Source organism: Calypte anna, chromosome 6 (genome assembly GCF_003957555.1).
Source record: "Calypte anna isolate BGI_N300 chromosome 6, bCalAnn1_v1.p, whole genome shotgun sequence".
Classification (NCBI taxonomy): domain Eukaryota; kingdom Metazoa; phylum Chordata; class Aves; order Apodiformes; family Trochilidae; genus Calypte; species Calypte anna.
The window spans coordinates 29643549-29665778 of record NC_044252.1 but is presented as its reverse complement, the minus strand read 5'-3'; the positions used below and the strand labels follow the sequence as shown (position 1 = coordinate 29665778).

At 39.3% G+C, this 22230-nt stretch overlaps 1 protein-coding gene across 1 annotated transcript in view; it reads left to right on the top strand.

The window, feature by feature from the left end:
* The window catches only part of CACUL1 (CDK2 associated cullin domain 1), a 46720-nt gene that overhangs the window by 8679 nt on the left and 15811 nt on the right, over positions 1-22230 (top strand). Inside the window, exons 3-5 of the mRNA XM_008494967.2 lie at positions 2521-2623; positions 12988-13083; positions 18269-18371. Of these exons, the coding sequence (XP_008493189.2) occupies positions 2521-2623; positions 12988-13083; positions 18269-18371 (302 nt within the window). The remainder of the gene's footprint in view (positions 1-2520; positions 2624-12987; positions 13084-18268; positions 18372-22230) is intronic.

The window sequence follows — 22230 nt, the reverse complement described above, 5'->3', positions numbered from 1 at the left end:
TTTGAAGTGGTTGAAACAGCTACAGATTATTTTTTAATTTTTTTTTTTACAGTGAAACTGAGCTGAAAATACAACAGCCTTTTTGATTGTCTTTGTATTGACTAAAGGAATCAAGGTTCAGGATTAGATACCCAAACTTCTGTGTTTGACATGATCAGTGGTAACTCTAGGTGCCTGCTCCACAGCAGTGAGAGCTAGGAGGTAACTTCCAAGGTGTGTATGCAGATATTTACTCTGGATTAGTTTACCCATAAAGTATCAGAGTTTAATTAGTAACTGTTTTCATCTTTGAGTCCAAAGCCTGCCTGTGCAGAGTCATTTCCTATGAAAAGGGTGAAATATATTGGCAGAGAGATGTGAAGGAAGCTTTGAGGTGAGGAAAATGTGAACAGTGAGGTTGTACTGAGGTACACCACAACTAGATTGCTGTTCTTTGGGACAACTTACAGGTCTCAGATCTTCATCCTTGTGATCACATGAACCTTCTAACATCCTGCTTGGGTCTTTCTTTTCCTAAGGTGTTTGGTTACACTGAAGCACTAACAAGCTGCTGACTTCTTCTGGGTTATAGCAGAGCAAGGATGATTCACAGACCCAGCCCACAATCAGGAACTGAAAGCAGGATTTGAAAATGGGGAAGAAACCTTGAAATAGAAGTGTTCAAATACAGTATGCACACACTCCACACGCACAGGTCAAGATTGGTGTTTGGCTACAGAATGTGCTGCAGAAGTAGGAGTAGCAATGTTGTATGCAGCAATATTTTATGCTTTAAAATTCAGGTTATTTGCATCGTTGCAAATGAAGTGGTCAACCTGTGGAAGTGACTGGATACTGATTAGTTATGAAGCAAACATAGGGCTTTTGCTGGTGTTACCCAGCTGGCTGGTTTGTAAGAGATAACAAAAACCAGTCTGGCTTTTCTTACCAGAGTTTCACACTTTGATCCAAAGAAAACTGGTATTTTTTGCTTTTACCTCATCACACCAAAAATGGCTTCTGCACTTGCTTGTTGCAAAATAGGATTTGCTTTTGGTAGAGTTCATGTGAAAGAAACAGGACTATTTTGACTGTTTTTAAAATAATATCAAACTACAGATATTCAATTATTTTTTTAATATTTAATAGAAGTGTGGGCTGTCTTTTGGTTTTTAAGAAATAACATGGTTTGCTAAATGAGTAGACTTTGCATAGGGATGAGGGAATGCTGTGGTTTTGAGGCTTGTGAAGTCGTCAAAAGGAATAAATAATTACAAACTTCAAAAAGTTAGAGATAATTTGCTTGCAAAACCTTCCTCCAGACGACTTCAAGGGTGGCAGTAATTGAATGAGAGCACTGTCTTGGACCCCCAGGATTTGGAGCTGGTGCCTAACCTCTCACTTGCACTATAAAATTCTGATAGCCCACAGCTTACAGCTCTTTTAATCCCTTTTCTGCAGTTGGTTTGTTGTTCCCTGACCTTCTCAGCAGAGAATTGGGATGTCATAGTTCCCCTACAGAGACACAGTGTTGCTGTACCAACACTTCAGGCTTTTGGTGTTATTAAAAGCCTGAAGAATTCAAGTTTGGGCTCTGGACCTTGCTAGTTTGGTTGCAGCTATCCTTAGAAGCAGTCCCTGGCCTAAGTGGCTCCAGGTCCCAGTGCTCCATACAGAGGGATGGAGGGAGAAGGGAGCAGAACTGAAGTGTAGGGAGATGCCCAAGATACCAAGTGAAGTATTCCTTGTGCCTCTTAATTCTTGGCAGTAAGCTTTCAAAATGCTGTCTGCAGGGAATGAAAGCACTCAAGGGAAGTAAAAGCTGCTGGTGCTAATGTTGGTGTTAGGCCTGATGATGATCACTACCTTAATGTAACTACTTGATGAAAGGAATAGGTGTATTTGTTTTACAATTGTGGTAAATGTGTTTACAATCCAGATTTGTTATATTGCAGTATGGCAGCAATAAAATGTTCTTAAAAAAAAAAAACAAGAGGGGATGCTGAAGACCAGCATTAAAACAAGCCACAGAATGTAGAATTTAAGATTTTTGTTCTTTCTCTCCATCTTTGTTTATTATGAAAATTTAGGGTTTTCTTAGAATGTAAGTAACATGCTTGGGGCTGTGAGTTTGGAACTTTGGCCATTTCTTTTTAAAATACCTGCACAGTTTTGGTGCAACTTGTAGGACTTCTTGTCATCCCTTATTTTAAAAGGTTTTTCCCTAAATATGCATATAATCATTAAACCTATTTATTTTAATGGAGATTTCACTCACATAGGAGATACAAAAGCCACTGTTAGGAGAACTTGTAAATTAAAATAAGGTTGGGGAGGAGCAGGACAGACACACTGGGACTTCCAGAGGAGGCTCAAGCATCTGCTAGAGCTCATTTCAAGCTTAGGGCTGATTTGAAAAGTTGGGGAATCATTCAGTTAACTCTGTTACCCTCTAAATTGTGACAAAATAATTTGAAGTCTGTTATCCTTCATTGCAAACTGTTGTGAGTTCATTGTTTGTTCCTATATTTGTTTCTGCAGTTGTGTGTATAAGTGTGTATGCCAGCAGCATTCGGAACAGATGTATAGTGACCTAATAAAAAAGATAACTAACCACTTAGAGAGAGTCTCAAAGGAGCTGCAGGTAAGAAGCTGCACAATCTAATTCTGTCTTTCCTGGGATCTGTGATTATATCAGAGGAGCATGTAGATGGCCCATGGAGGGGATTTACACTAAATTGTGGACTACTTCATTCATTAACTGGCTGTCCGAATACCAACTGCTAGGTCCAGTTGGATGACACTGATCAGCCTGGGAGATCTGAACCACGTGGAGAGCATTGGCTAAACTTGAATGTGTAATATAGAATCAAAGATGAGAGAACAGGAAGTCTGCAGTATAACCTGGGATGTAGAGGCTTCAGTCAAACTTGGTCTGAGCACATGACACAGATGTCAGTCATTGCTCTGTTAATCTACCTAAACTCTGTATAGTCCTTGTGTATCATGAGCAGCATAAAAGAGAAAATCTAAAGGACAAAATTCCTTGTTAAATAGAGTTAAATAGAAATAGTGAAGAATTAAGTAGAAATTATTGCATATGAAAGTTTTGTGCTACAGTTCTGCATTTTTCTTGCCTATCTCTAGATGTCAGTGGTTTACAGCAGTCCTCATACAGCTTGTATATCCCTATGCTTCTCTGTATCTTATTTGTTCATCCATGTTTGTTTTCATATGTGTTCCTTGGTGAATATTTTTTTTTTAGGTTAGAATCTTAACACACTGTTGAAATTACCATTTCTGTAGCAGCAGTGCTGTTTTATTTCCCTACAGCTTCTGCTGCTTCCCTAACTGATTTTTGAGTTTGGTACTGACTTGTAATGCATTGTGTAGGGATGCCAAAGACAAAGAAATCTTAAACTACAGCAGCTCCTTCACTGCTGTATGATAAGTAAATTCTGTCAGTCCAGAGCAGCTGAACTGCTTTTAACTGCATCAGGTACTTCTGGCTAAATGTGCTCTCCCATCAAAATTCATAGCACTGTGACTGTTCTTATAATCTTTTTGTTTCACTCTTTTTCTCCTGTGGGTTTTCTTATGAAGAAAAATAAGCACCCTGCATTTAATGGGTACAGCCTTTGGGGCAGTCTTTGACTATAAAATATCTAGGTTATCTTGAGCCAGGTTTTGCTTCTTTTCTCTTTTGCAATTTGTTTATTCCCTGTGGAATGACAGCCTTGCTGTTCTGTACAAAATGGCTGGGACACAGTGTTTAAAATGAAACCTTCCCTTGGTTCTGCTGAACTGCTGCACCCTGTACATTTGGCTTCTTCTTGTGAAAGCTGAGGATCATTGCAGCTGTACAGGTTTGGCCAGTTCTTCTGATACATCCCATGGTAGTCAACTGCATTATTTTTGCTTTGAATTTGGGAATACCCCAGATTCTTTACTCTGTGGTAATCCTCTATTGGTTCCTCTAAAGTTCCAAAACGAGGCAGCTGCTATTAAAGTTTAACACAAAGGTGCATTAAGTGCTTCTGCCTAAAAACAAGGCTGCCATCTTAACACCAACTGTTGCAAGAATTGGGACAACTGCTGAATGCAATCTTTGTCTTGCAGAATTTTTTACACATAGGTTAGACACACCTTGTGGCAGGTGGCAAGAGGGCTGTAATATGATACCATCTTTGAGTGAAGTATGAGAGTTTTGTATGACATAAATGTGATTTTGGTTTTGGATGATAAATCCCTCATTTTGAGTTGCTGGAAGTAAAACTCCCTAACTGTGACTGTGGGTTATGAAATTTTTGCTTAAGAAATTCTTTTGTGACAATATATTATCCTGATTATTGTTTTTCTTTTTTTTATCTGAATATATTTTGCTGACACGTAGTCATTTGGCTTTTATCCTGAAAATGTGGTGCTAGGTCTTTACCCTAGCAATAACAAATTACTTTGTCAATGTTGGTCACTTTGGGAGGTTTGGGTTCACACAGGCTAATTATAAAAAAGCCTTGTATATGCAAATCCTTTTTAATGCACGTTATGTTGTGCTTTGCTTTCTCTGACATAAACTCATTTCATTTGCCAGTGATATTTAATGTAATTGCAGAGTTCTTTTTAACTGGCAGAATGTAACTTGATGCAAGATAATTAATTTTTTTTTACCTGCAGAGATGCAAATGTAGCCCAGTAGAAGCATGAATGTTGGCTTGTCTCAGAAAGCAGATAATCATGAAAACTGAAATGGCAGGCAAATGCAGTGTCTTAATCTGGACAAGCTGAGCAACTTCTTTGCCTGGAAGTGCAATGGTTTAATAGCAGGTGGATTGCAGAATATCTGCATCTAACCAGCATGCCAGAGCAAGCTGCTTCCTCCAAGAACCACTCAGCAGCAGCACTACAGCTATCAGATGCCAAATAGTAAAACCAGGAGCATCTCAGGGGGCTGCTCAAGATTGCTCTTACATGGTTCTAGCCTTACTGGAGTTTGTCTTCTTTCTGCATGGCATTCACTGCAGAAATTCCCTGTTCTATTGTTTTTTTTCCTTTTTTCCCTCAGCTGAAGTCAGCAGTATTGGGCACTCAGTGTCTTGGATGCTGCCACCTGGATCCCACAGGGCAATGCACACTCTCTTTATTCCCCCTCTATGGCTTCTGCTCTTCCAGGCTACAAGATCTTTGTGTGGTGTTGGTGTTTGTCTCCACCTAAAAAAAACCCATCAAACTTTCAGTGGTAGCAGAAATAATATGAAAATGTGAGTGGACTGCTGTGTTCCCTGCGTGTTAGACCTTGGGTGAAGAGCAGTAAAAGTTGCCTGCTGAGTAGCAGTTCACTTAAGATGAGATGAAATGCTTATTATCAGGCCATCAGCTCTTTGATATGGAGCCTTCTTTGTCCCAAGACATCTACAGCTCCCTGCTAACTCTGGGTGTAAGTAAATGATCCTCTCTTCAGGCTCTTTCAGTCACAGGAAGGCTCTAAGCAAGGATTGCCTTCTCTGCTTGCAATTGATGTCTGACCAGTTTCTCTGCATTAGTAAGACTGAGTTTTACCATATGGAGCTTCCAGTGATTGAGAATTAAATTTCCCTAGTTCTGGAGTTGATCAGAAGTTTGGATTTTGTGTCTTAATGGCTGCAGGAAGCACAGATGCACATGTTTGCTGTTGTCTTGAGATCTGTGAAGCCTGTAGGATGACAGATGTCCTACTACATGTTGTAGTCAACAGATGACTTTTCCAAGATGCTTTTTTTTTTTGGAAACATAGTTGATTCTGTTGTGGTTTAAAATAATGATAGCTGTCCTGTGGCTAAGTGCTGAGTCATTCAGGTGTATGAGGTAGGGTGGATACACAGGCTTATGCTTTCAAATTACATACATCTTTTTAAAATGAAAAATATTTGCATTAGGCACTGGTATTTCTGGTTTACTTTATTCTTACACACTGATAAAGTAATTTAAAATCAATTACTCTGGCCATTAAGTATCTCTTCAGCAAATGACACTGGTTAGTGCTTTAAGCACTGGCAATCAAAGTGCATTGAGCTGACCCATAACAAAAGTTGCCTTTTTTTGTTTGTTGAAATTAGTAAGGAGAATCAGTCTTCCAGTAAATAAATACTGGCTTGCTTGCATTGTTCTTTTTTAAATCAAACCGAAGTAGCAGAGCTAAACCTCCAGTATTTCTTGCTTAAATTCCATCTACCTGAAAGCACTGGATTAAATTTAGAGCCAATTGCTGCTTGTGTACTTCTGCTTTTGACCATTTCAGGGTGCTTGGGGATTTTCTCCTCTATTATGTCTTGAGATACTTCTGTAGGTGTGTATTTTTTTTATAATGAGCATGACTAAACTGGTGTGCTAGATAATTTTCCTGGTTTCTCTGTGACCCTCAGGACATGCAGATTTAGGGTTTTTACTGTGCAATGCAGAAAGTCCTCACAATTTCTCAGCCTTCTGTCTTGTCAGCTCTCAAACCACTCAGAGCAGTGTACGAAAATATTTTCTCAGTTATTATTTCCTTGGAAGAAGTCTCATTCGAGTCAGATTACTGTAAAAGTCATTCTGCTATTCTGAGGACTGCCAGCTCTCTGGGAACTGAGTGCCTTCTATCATGTCCCTGTCAGTCACCATCTGTTCTTAAAAATATCCCAGCAGTATCTGTTGGGGACAACCTGTTCCTTCCTTGCCTTTTCCTTTCTTCATTTCGTGTTTACCTTCTGCTGGTCCTCTCTGATTATATGGAGTTTTCCTATTTAGTGGTGAGGAGCCTGTGGTTTCCTGCCCTAATTCTCTGAAGCATTGATCTGATAAATACAGATGCTTGACTCCAGTCTTTGGATTAGGTTTTGAACTTCCTTATTTGTATTCTAGACACAGTTGTCTAACTTCCAGTGTTTCTCCTGATGTCAGGAGTACAAACAGGAAGTTTTAAGTGACCTGTCACAGCTACCTTGTGAGCTTTGATGGTATAAAACTGCATCACAGAATCATAGAATTGGCTGGGTTGGAAGGGACCTCAGAGATCATCGAGTCCAACCCTTGAACCACCGTTGCGGTTCCCAGCCCATGGCACTGAGTGCCACATCCAGTCTCTTTTGAAATATCTCCAGGGATGGAGAATCCACTACTTCCCTGGGCAGCCCATTCCAATGTCTGATCACTCTCTCTGTAAAGAAATTCTTTCTAATATCTAACCTAAACTTCTCCTGGCACAACTTAAGACCATGCCCTCTTGTCTTGTTGAAAGTCATTTGGCAAAAGAGCCCAGCCCCCCCCTGGCTCCAACCTCCTTTCAGGGAGTTGTAGAGAGCGATGAGGTCTCCCCTGAGCCGCCTCTTCTCCAGGCTGAACACCCCCAGCTCCTCAAGTGATGCTTTGAGGGACTAGTAGATCTGAACTCCTGACCATGAGCAGAGTTATGTATTGGGTACCTCCTCATGGCAGTCCTTTATATTTATGCTTTAAGGTAATTTTACCCCAGATTGTTTTGTATGTATATTTTGGTTTCCTTCCCAGGTGTGCTGGTGATTACATTATCTCTATATATTGTAAGTGGGCAGTTATACCAGTCTGTAAAATAGAACTTGCAACAGCATTATCTGTGGCTTTTTTTTGAGTAAACTTAGCAAGTCAGATAGCTTAGATTAATGGTAAGACTTCAGTAATGTACTTCTGGGAGGCCAGGCTACCTCCTCCATCCATGTGAAGAAGCCTGTTCTTATCACACTGTGTGTGGGCATTGGCTGACTTGCTAGCCAAAGGAGAACCAGCAAGCCTTCTTCACCACCACTTCTTCTCCTCTCTTATAGCATAGAAATAATATTCAAATTTACTCTTTTCAATTAGAAATTAGTTGATTCCCTGAAATAACTTCCATAGTTTCAATGTTTTTTTGAGAAACACATTGTATAGAAAGCAGTTTTCTCTCCTTCATCTTCTGCCTATAGAAGATATGAGAAATGGAGGTGAAAAATGGAAATGGAGAACTTGCATTGCCTGATTCTTTTCTTACTAAATATCTTACATCGTGACTGCTTTCTGCAACTGTAATTGTCTTTTAATATCAAAAGCCTGTTTTTTTAAAGAAGAGATCCAGACTGGCCATTGATCTGGTCTCTAATATTTAGAGGTGAAAAAATAACCCTGAGCATCCAGTGCCATAGACTTTTATCCATGGGGTTTGCTGGAAGAATATTGCTTAATTGTGTGTGAAAAAGCTTTTTACTGCTGTGAATCATCCTGAACTGAATCAGGCCAAATGAGTGATCAGTATTAGAACTCAGATGGGAGAAAACAACAGTGTTGGAAATGTGTGCATCTTCATGTGTGGACATCAAAAAGATGGCTTTTAGCTTGAGGTGAGTGTAGACATCACCACGTTGCCAGAATTGCTATTAAAAATGACATTGTCATGAGCAAGTTAACCTGAGAAAAGCATCCTCACTGGCAGATTTTGAAAGCTTTTTGAAAGGGCTTGTGTTTCTGCAGTCATTTTTGGTTGCTTGCCAAACTCCACTGGGTACTGGGGCCCCTGATATAATTACAGAAAGATGTAAGTACATACAGCACAAATGAGTGTGTATTTACTAGACGGAAAAGGTTTTGAAAATTTCCATCTAATAAACAAGAGTTTTGATGTTCCTTAGATACAATGTCTTTTTGTCTTACCAACATGCAGAATGGAAATGGAAAACATGGGCTACATCTGCTGCCCTGTTCTGTGACAATTACAGGAGAATATGTCACAATGGAAAGACACAGTCAGTCTTTGAATGAATTGTACTTTGCCTTGATGTCTGTGTTTTTTTAAAAAAAAAAATAGTTTTAATAGCACCCTTCTCCAGTGAGGTAGCCCTGGGCATCACATAAGTTGTCTGCAAGGCAAAGTAAACAAATTACTTTTTCTTGAGAAAGAACAAAAGCTTGTTTTGAAGGGTTCAGACCACTGACATGAATAACAGGTTAAGTTGTGTAGTCAGAGCCATTCTCCCTTTTTACTTGGCAGGCGTGGGAAAGATGCTGCAGCATGTATGCTGGCATTTTGGCAGTGAGCATGTTCCCAGGAAAATGGAACTGCCAGTTCAACATAGGAATGTAAGCATTCCTGAATATATTGCTGATTGTGCCAGAGGACCAGTCATAGACAGAGTAACTCAGATCTGCTCTCTGTGTTTCTTCTGAGCCATTTCTGAGTTGTCTTGAGCCAGCAGCATGGCTTCTGGTTTCATTTGTGTGTTCAGGCAGAGAATGATACTCAAACTGAAGAAAACCACATCTTTTTCATGTATGCAATTTCTTTCCCACAAATTGACTGGAATTCCTAGATACCAGCTTTCAAATAAGGGAAGGGTGATTTAGAATACTGGGTCTGTGGTTGCTTGGTTTGTTTGATGGCTTTTGTTTTTGCATGTCATCTTTTCTCAAACGTGTTTTCTTGTTGCTTTTCATTTCTCTTGCTGCTGAGATGCCCACTATGGTATGTACAGAGACTAAAGGATGTCTTTAACACCAGTTTTTAGCAGCCACCATAGTATTTTCTGCTAAGAGGTACTCAGCTCAAAACCAAGCTGAAGATGTGAAGGCACTGCAACTGTGTCACAATTTTAGAAGTGTGACCAAACATTCAGTCCCCTTGTAGACAAGTGCACTCTGTGCTTGCTACTGGAAAACTGTACCTAACATTGAGTGGTAGATGAGAGCAAATGGAGGAGTGGATATAAGCTGTCTCCTCATACACAGTGTCTTAAAAAAACCCAAACAAAACAACAACTGGATTGACAGTTTGATAGGATTCAGAATGGGGAGTGAAAGAGTTGAAGGGTCCTCTTCCTTCCTGGCTAACCTTAGGCTAGCAGTATATTTTAGTTTGAATAGTTTCTGTAGTACCTCCTTCAGGCCAGGTAAGAGTGGATTTAAAAACTTAATATTTTCTAGGGGTTTATGAGAAGTAAATGTCATGCTTAGTTCCACCTCTTCCCCTGTGGTTAAAACAGATGAATATATGTTGTATTTTATCTGGATTAGGACCAACAATGAAAAATATCAGTAAGTATTTATTCTGTTTTTTTTTAAATAGTAGCTATAGCTGAAGAAACCTACATTTAAATGGAGGCTCCACTCTAATGATGGCCATTTCATAAAAGAATCTTATCAGCATCTGTTTCCTCATGAATCTGGTGCTGCATAGTGTTTTTTAGCTTATAGAGGTAATGTAGTTTATGGAACTATTGTCTTATTAATGTGAATGTAGAGATATAGAGGGAAGTTCCTGTACTCAAAATATTAATTGAATTCATCCTTGCAGTTTTGAGCAACCATCTAGTAACCTGCTTAATGAACAGAAAACAGATGCTTCTGTTTTCTCCACACAGATTATGATGATTCAGAGATGAGAATATTGTTACTGGTTGCTTTTTGGCTGGGGTATTTTTCATTAGTTTACAAGTGGAGTTTTTTGGAAACAAGCAGAGTCGGGTAGCATCTGCTTCCCTCTTAGTGTCTTGACACAGAGGCTTGACATGAGACACATGCAGGGGAATAAAGCTGCAAGGTAACATCTCATAAAGCAGTTCACGCTGGGACTGTGCAGTGCAGAGGTTAAGGCTGAGGTCTGATATGTGCCTGACACTAATGAGTGCTTCTCCTCAAGCTGTCCTGACTTTTCTTAGCTTTTTTGACTTGACCTAGAGCAGCTTTCCTTTTCGTTGCAAGGTAGTGGTGGTGGTAACAGCTTCCAGGTATCCTTCTTGAGGTGCTTCTCAGGAGACAGCTTAGTGTACACTTGTTATTCACTTTTAAACCCTCTTAATGTGAGACAAGGTAGCAGAGTTTTCATTTTAAGTGGAGAGAAAAGATATCAGTCCTTAACATCCCCTGTAAAATGAGTGGCAGAATGGCTGGATGCCAGTGCTGGGTGTCTGTTCAGGGGATTAAACCATATACTGTCTCTGTTTTTTTGGGTTTTTTTTCATTTTGTTTTTTTGGTTGGTTTAGTTGTTTGCTTTTTTATTTTATGGAAAGTATAAACTGTCAGTGAGGGAGGAGTGGTGCCGTGTGTCAGGCAATGGTCTCCTTTTGTCTGACATGTTCTTTGAAGTCGAATTTTCCTTCTTCTTTAATCTTGGAAGCTGTATACCAAGTCTTTACAAATCAGAGTCTAACCATATTTAAAGCTGAGGTTAAAAAGGAGTGAAGCAGGAATACATACTGCTTAGAAATGCAGATTTCATTGCATGCTATTTGCAACCAATTATATATGTAACTATATATGAAAGGGAGTCCTTGGAGTTCACAGCCACTTTCATACATTGTTGGCATTTTGAACTAAAATTTTTTGGCCACCCCTGAGAACTGCATCTGCAATAAGATTAAAAGCTTATGATCAAAATGAGGAATAACCATATATAACCTTTGGCAACAGCATGTGGAATAACACTCTTTATTCCTTTGCCAGTTCTGCTTTCCTTTCTGAAATGTCTGCTCTGTATTGGTGTTTGCTGTGAAAACTACCCACGTGTTCATTAAGCTTGTTTAAAGGGAAAATAAACCTACTTTTATGAGTTTAGAATACTTAACAGAGCAAAAAGTCAACATAAAATTTTAACTGTTCTTTTAGTGCCCCTGGTGAATATCTGTACAGAACCTGAAAAATCTGCTCTGTGAAGATAAGAGCTTTCAGTTCTGATAAGGTGGTTGAGGTGCAGCTGACCATGAGTTTTTCTCACACGACTGATGCTTTGGCTCTAGAAATATATTTGAGGTTTTGTTTTTCTTCTTGTGAGATCTTGGGCATTGCTGCATTCTCCATCCTCTTCTGGCCTGGTGCTGTCAGAGAGGAAAATGGTGCAAGGGAAGGGAATTTTGCTTGTTGTCAGCAAGTGACACTGTTCTTGGGTGTGTCTGGGTGTGTATCTATATATGAACAGCAGAAACTTGAGCAGCTACCCACCCTTTCTCCCGAAAAGACCAGGGAAAGCAGGAGGAGTTGGGTCAGAGGCAGAGCTGTGTATGTGGGTGGGTTGGGATGGAGGGAGGGATACTGAAGGAACATATTACCCCAACTCCTCTTCCATCCCTGGGTGTGTAAGTGCACTCTTGAGTGCTCCAAGGCAGCTCCCCTGCATCCCTCCAGGTAAATAGATGTGAAAGAAACAGTGATTAGAGCTTCCCATTTTTCTGATTCCCTTCTCCATTTCACTTAGCTTGCTGCAGAATAGATCTTTTTAGCTTCGTTTCCTTCTTTGAGAACACAGAAAATAGCAATGCTGTCACTGTGGGATCTACAAGGCCTGTTGTAAAGTTGGCACGTTGAGGTTTTGTGCAGTAAAGTTTTTCTTGGGGCTCCAGGGTCATGCTGTGTGTTGGAGCATTCACTGCAGGAGGTTTTCATCAGGAGTGCAGGATGCCAGATGTGGAGCTCTGTCTGAACACATTGCTTTGTAGTCCCTTGGTCTCAACACCCTGAATACTTACCTTGCCCTAGGTGACCCAGTGAAATGTTTTCTGTGAAGGGTGGTGTTCCCTGGAGCTGCAATGCAAGCAGCTGGGATGCAAAATAGGAGTTTAATGCCCCCCTGCTCTGCTATCTTGGAGTAAAAGCCCATGGAGGGGTTGGGGCACTCACTGCTGCACTTCTTGAAATTTAGTTATGGATTCTAGGTGTGACAAATAAGTCCTTCAAAACAAAGGTCTGGTCTTGAATAAAGTTTTTCTTTGCTTATGTGAAATGCTAGTTTGTTGCAGGTATATATTGTATTTTTTACTGAATGGACCTTTTGCTGGGCAGTGACACAGCTCTAGGCAAAAACCAGTTGTCAAAAGCCCTGGTTTTTGGGTAGGGAGTTAGAGTAGAAACTCTGGAATGATGTGTGGCTTGCTTTGTGTAGATTTAGTGTATCAAATACGTGGCAGTTTTTTGGAGTTTGCTATGAAAGCATAGCCCATGCTGTTCCAGATCTTTCTCTTGTTCAGATCACAACCTGACTTTTTAATGGTTTCTTGCAGGCCAGCCCTCCAGATCTTTATATTGAAAGATTTAACGTAGCTCTTGGACAGTATATGGGAGCATTGCAGAGCATTGTGCCTCTTTTCATATATATGGTAAGTCTGAGAAAATCCTTTTCAAATAAAGTATGTCCTTATGCAAGATGCTGACTGAAAGTGAAAAGAATAAAGTGGAAGTTCTAATGATTTTTAACTTGCAGAACTTATGATTGATGGGTTTGTTACTTGCATAAGAGCACTGATCAAATTGTGTGGGGAGAGGAAGGGGAAGCCATGATTTTAAATGTAGATTTAAAATTGTTTTTTACCCTTTCTTTTCTTGATTGGAAAAAACCTTCCCTTATAGTTAGGTCATTATTTACATGCTTTTCAACAGTGATAGCTTGTTGGTTTGTTATGTTCTTCTGGTAGATTGTCCAGGTTTAAAAGGTGATTGTTTCTTGCTTTGAAGTTGCACAGAATCAGCCAAGAAAGAAAGGTCACTTGGAAACATCTGTGTCCCTTGATAAAGGAATTTAGTGCTCTGACTGGATGAAGATGAGCTCAGGTTCATAGCACTGTCAGGCACACTTGCAGGGGTTCAGAAACCATTCCCCATAAGTGTTGTGCTGATATTTGAATGTATGAAGCATTTACATCTCTGAAGTCAGTTTATAATTTGCACTGGTTTTATTAAAGGACCAAGGCTTTTTATTGTTTTCTCTATAGTAATGAATAATTTAAGCTTGAAGTTTGTCCTTCCAGACAATAATTTCCTTCCAGAAATTATTGTTGCTTTAGAATCACTTAGGAAATAAGAAAAGGAAAAGAAATAAAGAAATTATTTGTTTGAAAAAAACTTCCTTTTAAAGAAAAAGAAGAATTTAAACTGATTTAGTTTAAATAAAACTCGCTCTACAAAATTATTCTCATTGGTAGCTTCCAAGGGTTTGGCAAGCAGTATCTTTTAAAAAGATGTCTATTATTTCAGTGAATGCACCTGAAACCCAGTAATTTGCTCCAGTCCTTCAACATAGTGTCACTTTATAGATTCATTGCATAAGAAAACAGGAAGAGACTACTATCATTCAGCTATTTTTAGATTCTAGCCATTTTTTCACCTGTGTGCTTGGCTTGTTTATTGCAGGCAGGTGTTTAAGCAGTTTTATAACTTTATATCCATTTACAAATGGAGATAAACTGTTCAGGTGTGGACTTCCATTGAGTGCTCATATCCATCACTTCCATCACAAAGCTATCCTTAACAATTAAGACTTAAGTAATTAAAAAAAAGGTAAAATATGTTCATTATAGACCTGTAAACAGACAAGTTCTATCATTATAAGCTTTATTTATGTCACCAGACAAGGTATAGTTGCTCAGTAGACTTCTGTATCCTTCTAAATGCACAGCTGTGGTGTGGTGTGTGCATCTTTAAATAAGGAGCACACTGTATCCCTTCATTTCTCTCTGAGTTTGAGTCTAGGTGATATCTGAATATAGTAAAAGTGGTTAATGACTAATAAAGAGACCTGTAAAATGAACAGTTACAAAGGCTGTTGGGTTTTTTGTTTTGTTTTTTTCTAATTTGACAACACAGAAAAGGAAAATTAAAGGAAATAAAAGGAAAATGCTGATTTGGTCCAGCTATATAGCTGGTTTTGAGGGCCAGTGTCAAATTAAGGCTCATACTTTTCCTCTGAAATAACTAATCAGTGTTGTGCATGATATGGAAAGTATCTCTAGAGAAGTCAGGATGAAAATGTTTTTCTCTGGTTTTTTTGTATGCATTTAGACTTCTATCAACATCCACTCTTGCAATTTTACATTGTAGCATCTAATCAAGTTTTCTTTCATACAGAAGCAGCAGTTTCCTTTATTTAGGCAAGAAAATACAATTACAAAACAATTGCAAGAGGTGAAAGCCTAATTACAATATAAATTACAGTGTTGTATTTATTTTAATAGATACTTTCAATGTATTTTTAAGTGGATTCACTACTGAACTCTGCCTTTTTGTCAGAGAAGCCAACAAGGCCTTTTTTTTTTTTTTTGCTAGTGGTGTGATAGCTTAAATCAGGAGTTTCCAAGGCTGTGAAGTTGCACTGGAACTCTGTTCTGAAAGGATAATTACATCATTGCTTACCAATATGCCTTTAAATATTTAAAAATGTAGCAAGTCAGGGACCTACATGTTTTTTATATGACTGGAACATGGTTTTGTCCCTTGGTGGCCAAAAAAGACATTGCCTTAAGCTTAGTGCGTGGTGTTTTGACATCAACAGCAGCACAGGTCTTGTTTTTCCTGGTGCTTACCAAACCATATTCTACTGTGGGAATACAGGAAAGGTGTTTTCTTAGCCTGCATGTGACCAGGGTGTGTTTTGAAGCTTTTATTGAGTGATGGTAACTTTGTAATTGAGGGAGTTTTCTTTTTCCTCCTTTTCCTTGGAGCACCCCTGGTTTTCTTGTTCAGGTGGTGATGGATTTTTTTTCAGTCTTGTGGTGCTGCAGTGGACTTTTCAAGATAGCATTAAGGACCACTTTTGTCACTCTTATTCTGCAAAGTTCCATTCAGGATGTAACCACAGATAAAGTGAATTAAACTGGAAGTCAGCACATGGTGCTTTGTTCCAAAGAATTATTCCAAGGGAATAACTGTTTGCTTTATAAATCTGAATGAAGTTGTTCTGGATGCTTACAGATTGTGCCATGTGTGCCATTGTATGCCAAGGAAATGAATGAAAAAAAATCATATTTCCATTTTATCCAAATGATGATTATTGGATTTTTTTACTCTTTTTTACTTTTTTTTTGTTTGTTTTTTTTTGTTATAGGTTCTCAATTTTTAATTATACTTTGGGTTTAGCTGAAAATCTGTTTTCTGTGGAGTGAAACAAGGCTAATATTTGTGAGCACTGTGGTTTTGGGATAGTTAAAAGTTTTTATTGCCTCTAAAACAGTGCTGGGTGGTATTGCATTTCATTGCTTATCAGCTAGAGGGCATTTTGTGTGTGTCTAAACACAAATATATGTGAGTGTATATATGAACTGAATGAGATAAGCACTCATATACTTTTTTTCTTTTTTCTCTTTTGGGTATTTATTGCTTTCCTTTTAATAATATTAGCAGAATTGTAAGTCTTAGCAGTTGCCAGACTGCCTTATATAATATGGTGGTTTGTAGAAGTGATGCTTATGTCATGTCTGACTTTGTCAGATGTTGCTGTCTGCTTCCCTTTAACCTGTCACTTGGACCTCCAGGTGACTTGACACCCTTTTCAGGAACTACTGGTACAGCCTGGGTAGTGACATCTTAGACAGGAAAGCTTCCTGCTGTTCCTCTCTCAAGAGCAGGGAAGGTGACAGCTCTTCTCCTATCTTCTTTCAGTAGTGCAGCTTGGAAATAGAATACTTGTGTTAGCTGAGTTTTCAGTGTCTATTTAAATCCAGGCAAGTATAACATCTCTTTTGAAAGATGTTTCCAAGTGAGCAAACAGGAAGAGAATTTTACAGTTGTGCTTTGTATAAGTACTGTATTGTAACTCTTCTTGAATCTACTGGGATTTTTGTGTTGCTTTTTCTGGATTTTTGTGTTCTGCTTTTTAAGGTGTAGGCTTCCCAATTCTTGAACAAAAACCACCATCACAGTGAGCACATATTGCCAACTGCTTTTAGTGTAAGAAGGCTGGGGATGAAACAGACTTAAGTTATTTTTCTTTAGCCAGTTGCATGTCATCTGTCAGCTTGTAAGAAGCAGTAGCCTGACATTGCCAGGTTTGATTCCGGGCATTAGATTTGTGTGCAGATGCTCTTGTTGCTCCTGTGTGTGGCACCCATGGGTACATGGTGAGTAGTTTGTGGTCAGGAAGCTTAAGGTGGAAATGTTTTAGGAAATCAGGTCTGATGAAAGAGTGAAGTGTGGTGTGTAGCTTAACACTCCCTAGGAGATGGACATCTTCAGTTGCTGTGACCTCCTGTTGGCGAGTCCCCATTGACCAAGATTATTAGAGATGAAGTTAATCTGTTTCTTCCAGGTTATTCTGTCTGCAGAGCCTTTCCCTCGGTCTCTGTTCAACAGGCCCAGGTGAGGGGGAAAAACTGAGTAACAGCCTGTGATAAAACCTCAGCAGGTAGGATAGCTACAGGGAGGGAACCAGCAGTGGAAAGCTAATGGATTTTAGAATAATCTTTTTCAGGTAGTTGTCTCTCGTTGCAACAAACCTAATCTTCAACAGGGGAACGTATTCAGCCTTTGTTCTAACAGGTTCAGTTTTTATTAAAGGTAAATACCTGCTGCTGAATGCTTGCCTTGAAAATTTCAGTGGTTTCTGCATGGGCAGCTTGTTGCAGTCTGTGTGTAGTTATGGTAAGGGCCATGAGAATGGGTTTCACAAAAAAATATAATCATTGCTCTTATAGTACTCAGAGGGTTTGTTCCAGTTATGTTAAATGCTTTAGCAAATAGGAGAACAGCTTGATTTGAAGTATGGAAAAACCTTTCTCCCTCAAGATATCCCTTTCTCTAGTAAACCTCTCAGTTAAATGTTTCAGTAGGTTATTTTTTAATAAGTTGGTTTTCTATTAAGCCATCCGTTTAACTCTTTTACACAAGTTGTCCAGTAAATTCAGTTGTTCTACTTGTGTGTTAGTGCTGTACATATAGGAGAATTATCTTAAAGTAATTATTTTTTTCCCAGCATTTAAGACCCACATATGAATGATGTACAGACAAGAAACCTTACTATTAATTTCAGGCTAGGAACTGAGGAATGACACCAAATAGGTGCAATTGGTCCTTGGGTAACTCATGAGTAAAATTTCCTCTGAGGGTTGAAGAGATTATCTTATTATCAATGCTGAGCTGGTCAATATAATTAAATCCTAACAATTTTAATATATCTGAGTTTTGTATATATCACCTATTTCCACAGCTGATTAATTTTGAGTATCTGTCTTCTAAGATTATCAATGAACCACACAAGTGGAGAGCTGTACAATTTGCTATTATAACATACCTATTTTCATGGTTTAATCACTTTTAGACATTGGTGGAGATCTTTTCTTTCGTTAGGAACATGGTGTCCAGCCCTATTTTGGTGTTCATGAAGTTGTAAAATAGAGTGTTTTGTTTTTCTATGCCCTTCCCAGCCTGGGTAGGTACAGTGTTATATCTATAGATATAGAAAGGAACCAAAAAACATATGTCAAATATCCTATAGTTTTAAAATTTTAAATTATTTTTATTCAAATATTTTGAATTACTTTATTCCAACTTGAAAACTTCTGTTTGATTTTCCAGAATAAATTTTACATAGAAACCAAGCTTAACAGAGACTTAAAAGATGACCTTATAAAGCTGTTTACGGAACATGTTGCAGAAAAGCACATTTACAACCTAATGCGTAAGTAAACCCATTGATTGTTTGTTTTATAATGGGACTCTGGAAAACCTCAGTGCTCTGAGGTACTGCAGAAATTCACAGAAAATAGGAAGAAAATGTCAAGGGATAAGTGAATTTAAATACAAACTTGTTTTTAAAGCATCCATATGAAGAAATGTTTTTGTATAAAGTCATGGATTTCTTGAGTATCTGGGGCACCCAATAAATGTTTTCCCTTATGATTTGTGATGATGAGGTAACAAATGTTATATTATCCTGTTGCTGGTGCCGTTACTCTTTAATTTCAGATGTCATTAAGAATGTGGTGTGGTCAAAGAATTGCAGTAGGACTGGGGTTATTATCATGATGTACTCCCTGCTGCTCAGTCAGCTGCACAGTGCTGGTTGAGCTAATGGGATAATGCAAATAAAATATGCTCCAGGCAATTTCTGTCCCTTTAAGTGCTCCTGTGGTGAAACCCTTGAGTTTGCCTGCAACCTGCTACCATCACTGTGTGTCTGTGAGCCCAAGGACCTTGGTGCTCCCCTGCTTGAACCCTTGAGAGGGCAAAGAGGTAACCAGACCTGGAGTTCCATTTCCAGGCAGAAAGGGACCTGGGAGTCTGGATTGACAGGAAGCTGAACATGAGCCAGCAGTGTGCCCAGGTGGCCAAGAAGGCCAATGGCATCCTGGCCTGGATCAGGAACAGCGTGGCCAGCAGGTCCAGGGAAGGGATTCTGCCCCTGTACTCAGCCCTGGTGAGGCCACAGCTTGAGTCCTGTGTCCAGTTCTGGGCCCCTCAGCTCAGGAAGGAGATTGAGGTCCTGGAGCAGGTCCAAAGGAGGCAACTGGGCTGGTGAAGGGACTCGAGCACAGATCCTATGAGGAGAGGCTGAGGGAGCTGGGGGTGTTGAGGCTGGAGAAGAGGAAGCTCAGGGGAGACCTCATCACTCTCTCCAACTCCCTGAAAGGAGGTTGGAGCCAGGGGGGGGTTGGGCTCTTTTCCCAGGCAACTCTCAGCAAGACAAGAGAGCATGGTCTTAAGTTGTGCCAGGGGAGGTTTAGGTTGGATATTAGAAAGAATTTTTTCATGGAGAGGGTGATCAGACATTGGAATGGGCTGCCCAGGGAAGTAGTGGATTCTCCATCCCTGGAGATATTTCAAAAGAGACTGGATGTGGCACTCAGTGCCATGGTCTAGCAACCGCAACAGTGGTTCAGGGGTTGGACTTGATGATCTCTGAGGTCCCTTCCAACCCAGCCAGTTCTATGATTTTATGATTCTATGATTCTATGATTTGGGAGAGTTTACAAAGAGGTGAGCAAATGATGTGATGCTGGGAGAGTTCCCATTGCAGGTGTTCAGTCTGGAGCCTGATGTGCTCCTCTCTGCACTCCAGCCTTATTGCAGTGTCTTTGTTTTCATCTCTCTTCTGCACACCAAATGTCTGCCAGATGATGGGTGATTTAGTGTCCAGTATATTTCCCGTTTTGTCTTGGCTTGAGTACGAGTTCTCTGCAGCAGAAGGCTGGGGGAAAGGAGCTTTGCTGAGCTTTTTAGGGTCACTGTGGGTTGGCATCCTAGGGGTAGAGGGAGTGAACAAGGTGACTGCACTGAGATCCATGGGGCTTGGTACCTGGAATGTGGGAGATCATCAGCTCTGTTGCCAATCTTCTTCTTTCCATCTGACAAAGCCTCCCTAAGAAGTGCTTTTAGTCATGGAGCAGATCAGCTTAGCTTGGGAATAACAGGACAGCCACAAATGCCCACCCATGGACCTGGCATTCTATTTTGTGCCAAAGCTGCTTTAATGATGTCACAAAACCTGGAAAGATGATTGCTGCAGCAGGATCATGAACAATTCAGCTGATATTGCCTTAAAATGAAACACATCTAATTTTAAGTGAATGCATCTTTTCAGACAAGGAAAACCTTAATGTCCCATTTCATTTTACTTTTTTTCAATGACAGAGTGAAGGTAACACTGGTCAGATCTTTAGAATATAAGCAATGTCAGGTTTGTGTTACTACAGGATTAGTTTTATGTGGATGATAATAGGAGACTCAAACAGAAGTTAATTGCAGATCAAAAGGAAAAGAGCTGTGGTTCTGTATGAGAAATCAGCAATACTTTCCTCCAGCTCTGTGTTAGTACTTGCAGAATTAAAATTAAAAGAAAGCATTGAAAAATACAAATTGTCACTGACTGTGTTGCTGTTTATGGGATGTACTGTTTAATGAGCAACTTCCTTAGATTTCATTTCAGTCTTAACTGTCAGTTTATTAGTCATTAATTTTTATCTTACTTCTAAGTAAGATAATGTATACTGACTTGTATGAACTCCTTCCTGTTGGTGATCTGACTTGGTGAAGCCTTGGATAACAGGATCTTTAATTTAAAATCTGCCTAAATAAAATTCTAAGCTTGCTAGCAAGATTCCTGGAAATAATTGTAGACATGTAGCACGTGATGTAGCACTGTAGAGGTGCTGAAAAAGTTCTAGTGTGTTATTTTATGCTATTTCCAGCTGTTCTTTCTAGCTTGCTGAAATAATTATCGTAATAGATAAGGATTGTGCCTTGGTTTTTCTGAGCTGCAAATGCTCTGTGAAACCAGAATAGAAGTCAGTGTTTCTTTATTACTTCCCAATAGATTGAGTTCAATGGAAGGGTGTTTTTGTATTATGAGGGAGGGGAAAAAAAAAAAGTATTTTGAGTGGGTATGCCTAGGAAATTAAAGTCAGTGAAACTGTGATCTAGATGGAGGAAGGGAATTCTGAGGCTGGTTTTTCTGAGATGTTGCAGCTGCCACTTCAATCAGAAGCAGCATGCTTTCCCTCTATTTTAAAAAACAAACAAGAAAATCTGTTTAATCTGTTGATCTAGACACAGAGGACAAGAATAACATCTGCTCTTGAAATTTTTTGCAGCATTTTTCATTCAAAGGGCTTTTTGCTTGTACTATCTTGTCATTCTATCAGAGCTTGGAAGCTTTTCTATTTGAAGTTGTGTGCAGCAAGGATTGTAAGTACATCTCAGGTTCATTTGATGTAAGAAGTTCCTCCCCTACTTCAAAAGATGGAGGAAAAAATGTCAGAAAAGCAGTGCAGCACAGATCTCTTCCTCAGTGCTTGATGTTGCTCAGACTCCCACTGGCTGAGTCAGGCCCAGGCCCTGGGCTATGTGGTTGAAGGCAAGAAGATGCAAAACAAAGTCCTGGTACAATGGTCTTATATCTGACACTTAATTGAAGAAGATAGTGATGAAGGTATAAAGTCATTATTTACAGAAGAAATATCACCTGAGTGAACTTCAATTTGAAAAACTGAAAAATTTTGATTTTTGCTTGTACAAACACAAGTTGGTTCCTTTTTTTTTTTTTTGATAGAGAACCTCTTTAAAAAAGAGAGAGCTTCACTGTCTAGAGCACTTCTGAGAATCTAAATAAATACACAAAAAATACACAATACACAGGTCCATGAACACAGTTTTGTTTGTGAAACACTTCTACACTCACACATATTTACCAAATCAGTGCTTTTCAAATTGAAGTGGATACATTTGAACTAACTGAATATATCCTGATTAATTTTTTTTTCCTTACAAAGCTAAAGCTGACTCTTGCTGATAAGGCTGCTGTATTAAGTGGCTGGGGAGAAGTTGCTATGTGCAGAACTGCTTAACTGGATGTAACAAGTGAAGATAGTGAAGCATCTTATTTACCAGAAGCTTCAGAAATGGGGGAAGATGCAGATAATATCTCCTTGTCCACTAGGGAAGGGGTGGTGGAGAATGTTGTCTTTATTCCTCCTAGAGTCTTACATGAGATGACTTGTAAGCAGAGAAGTCCAGAAGGTGTTTTCTCTCCCTAGGCAGCC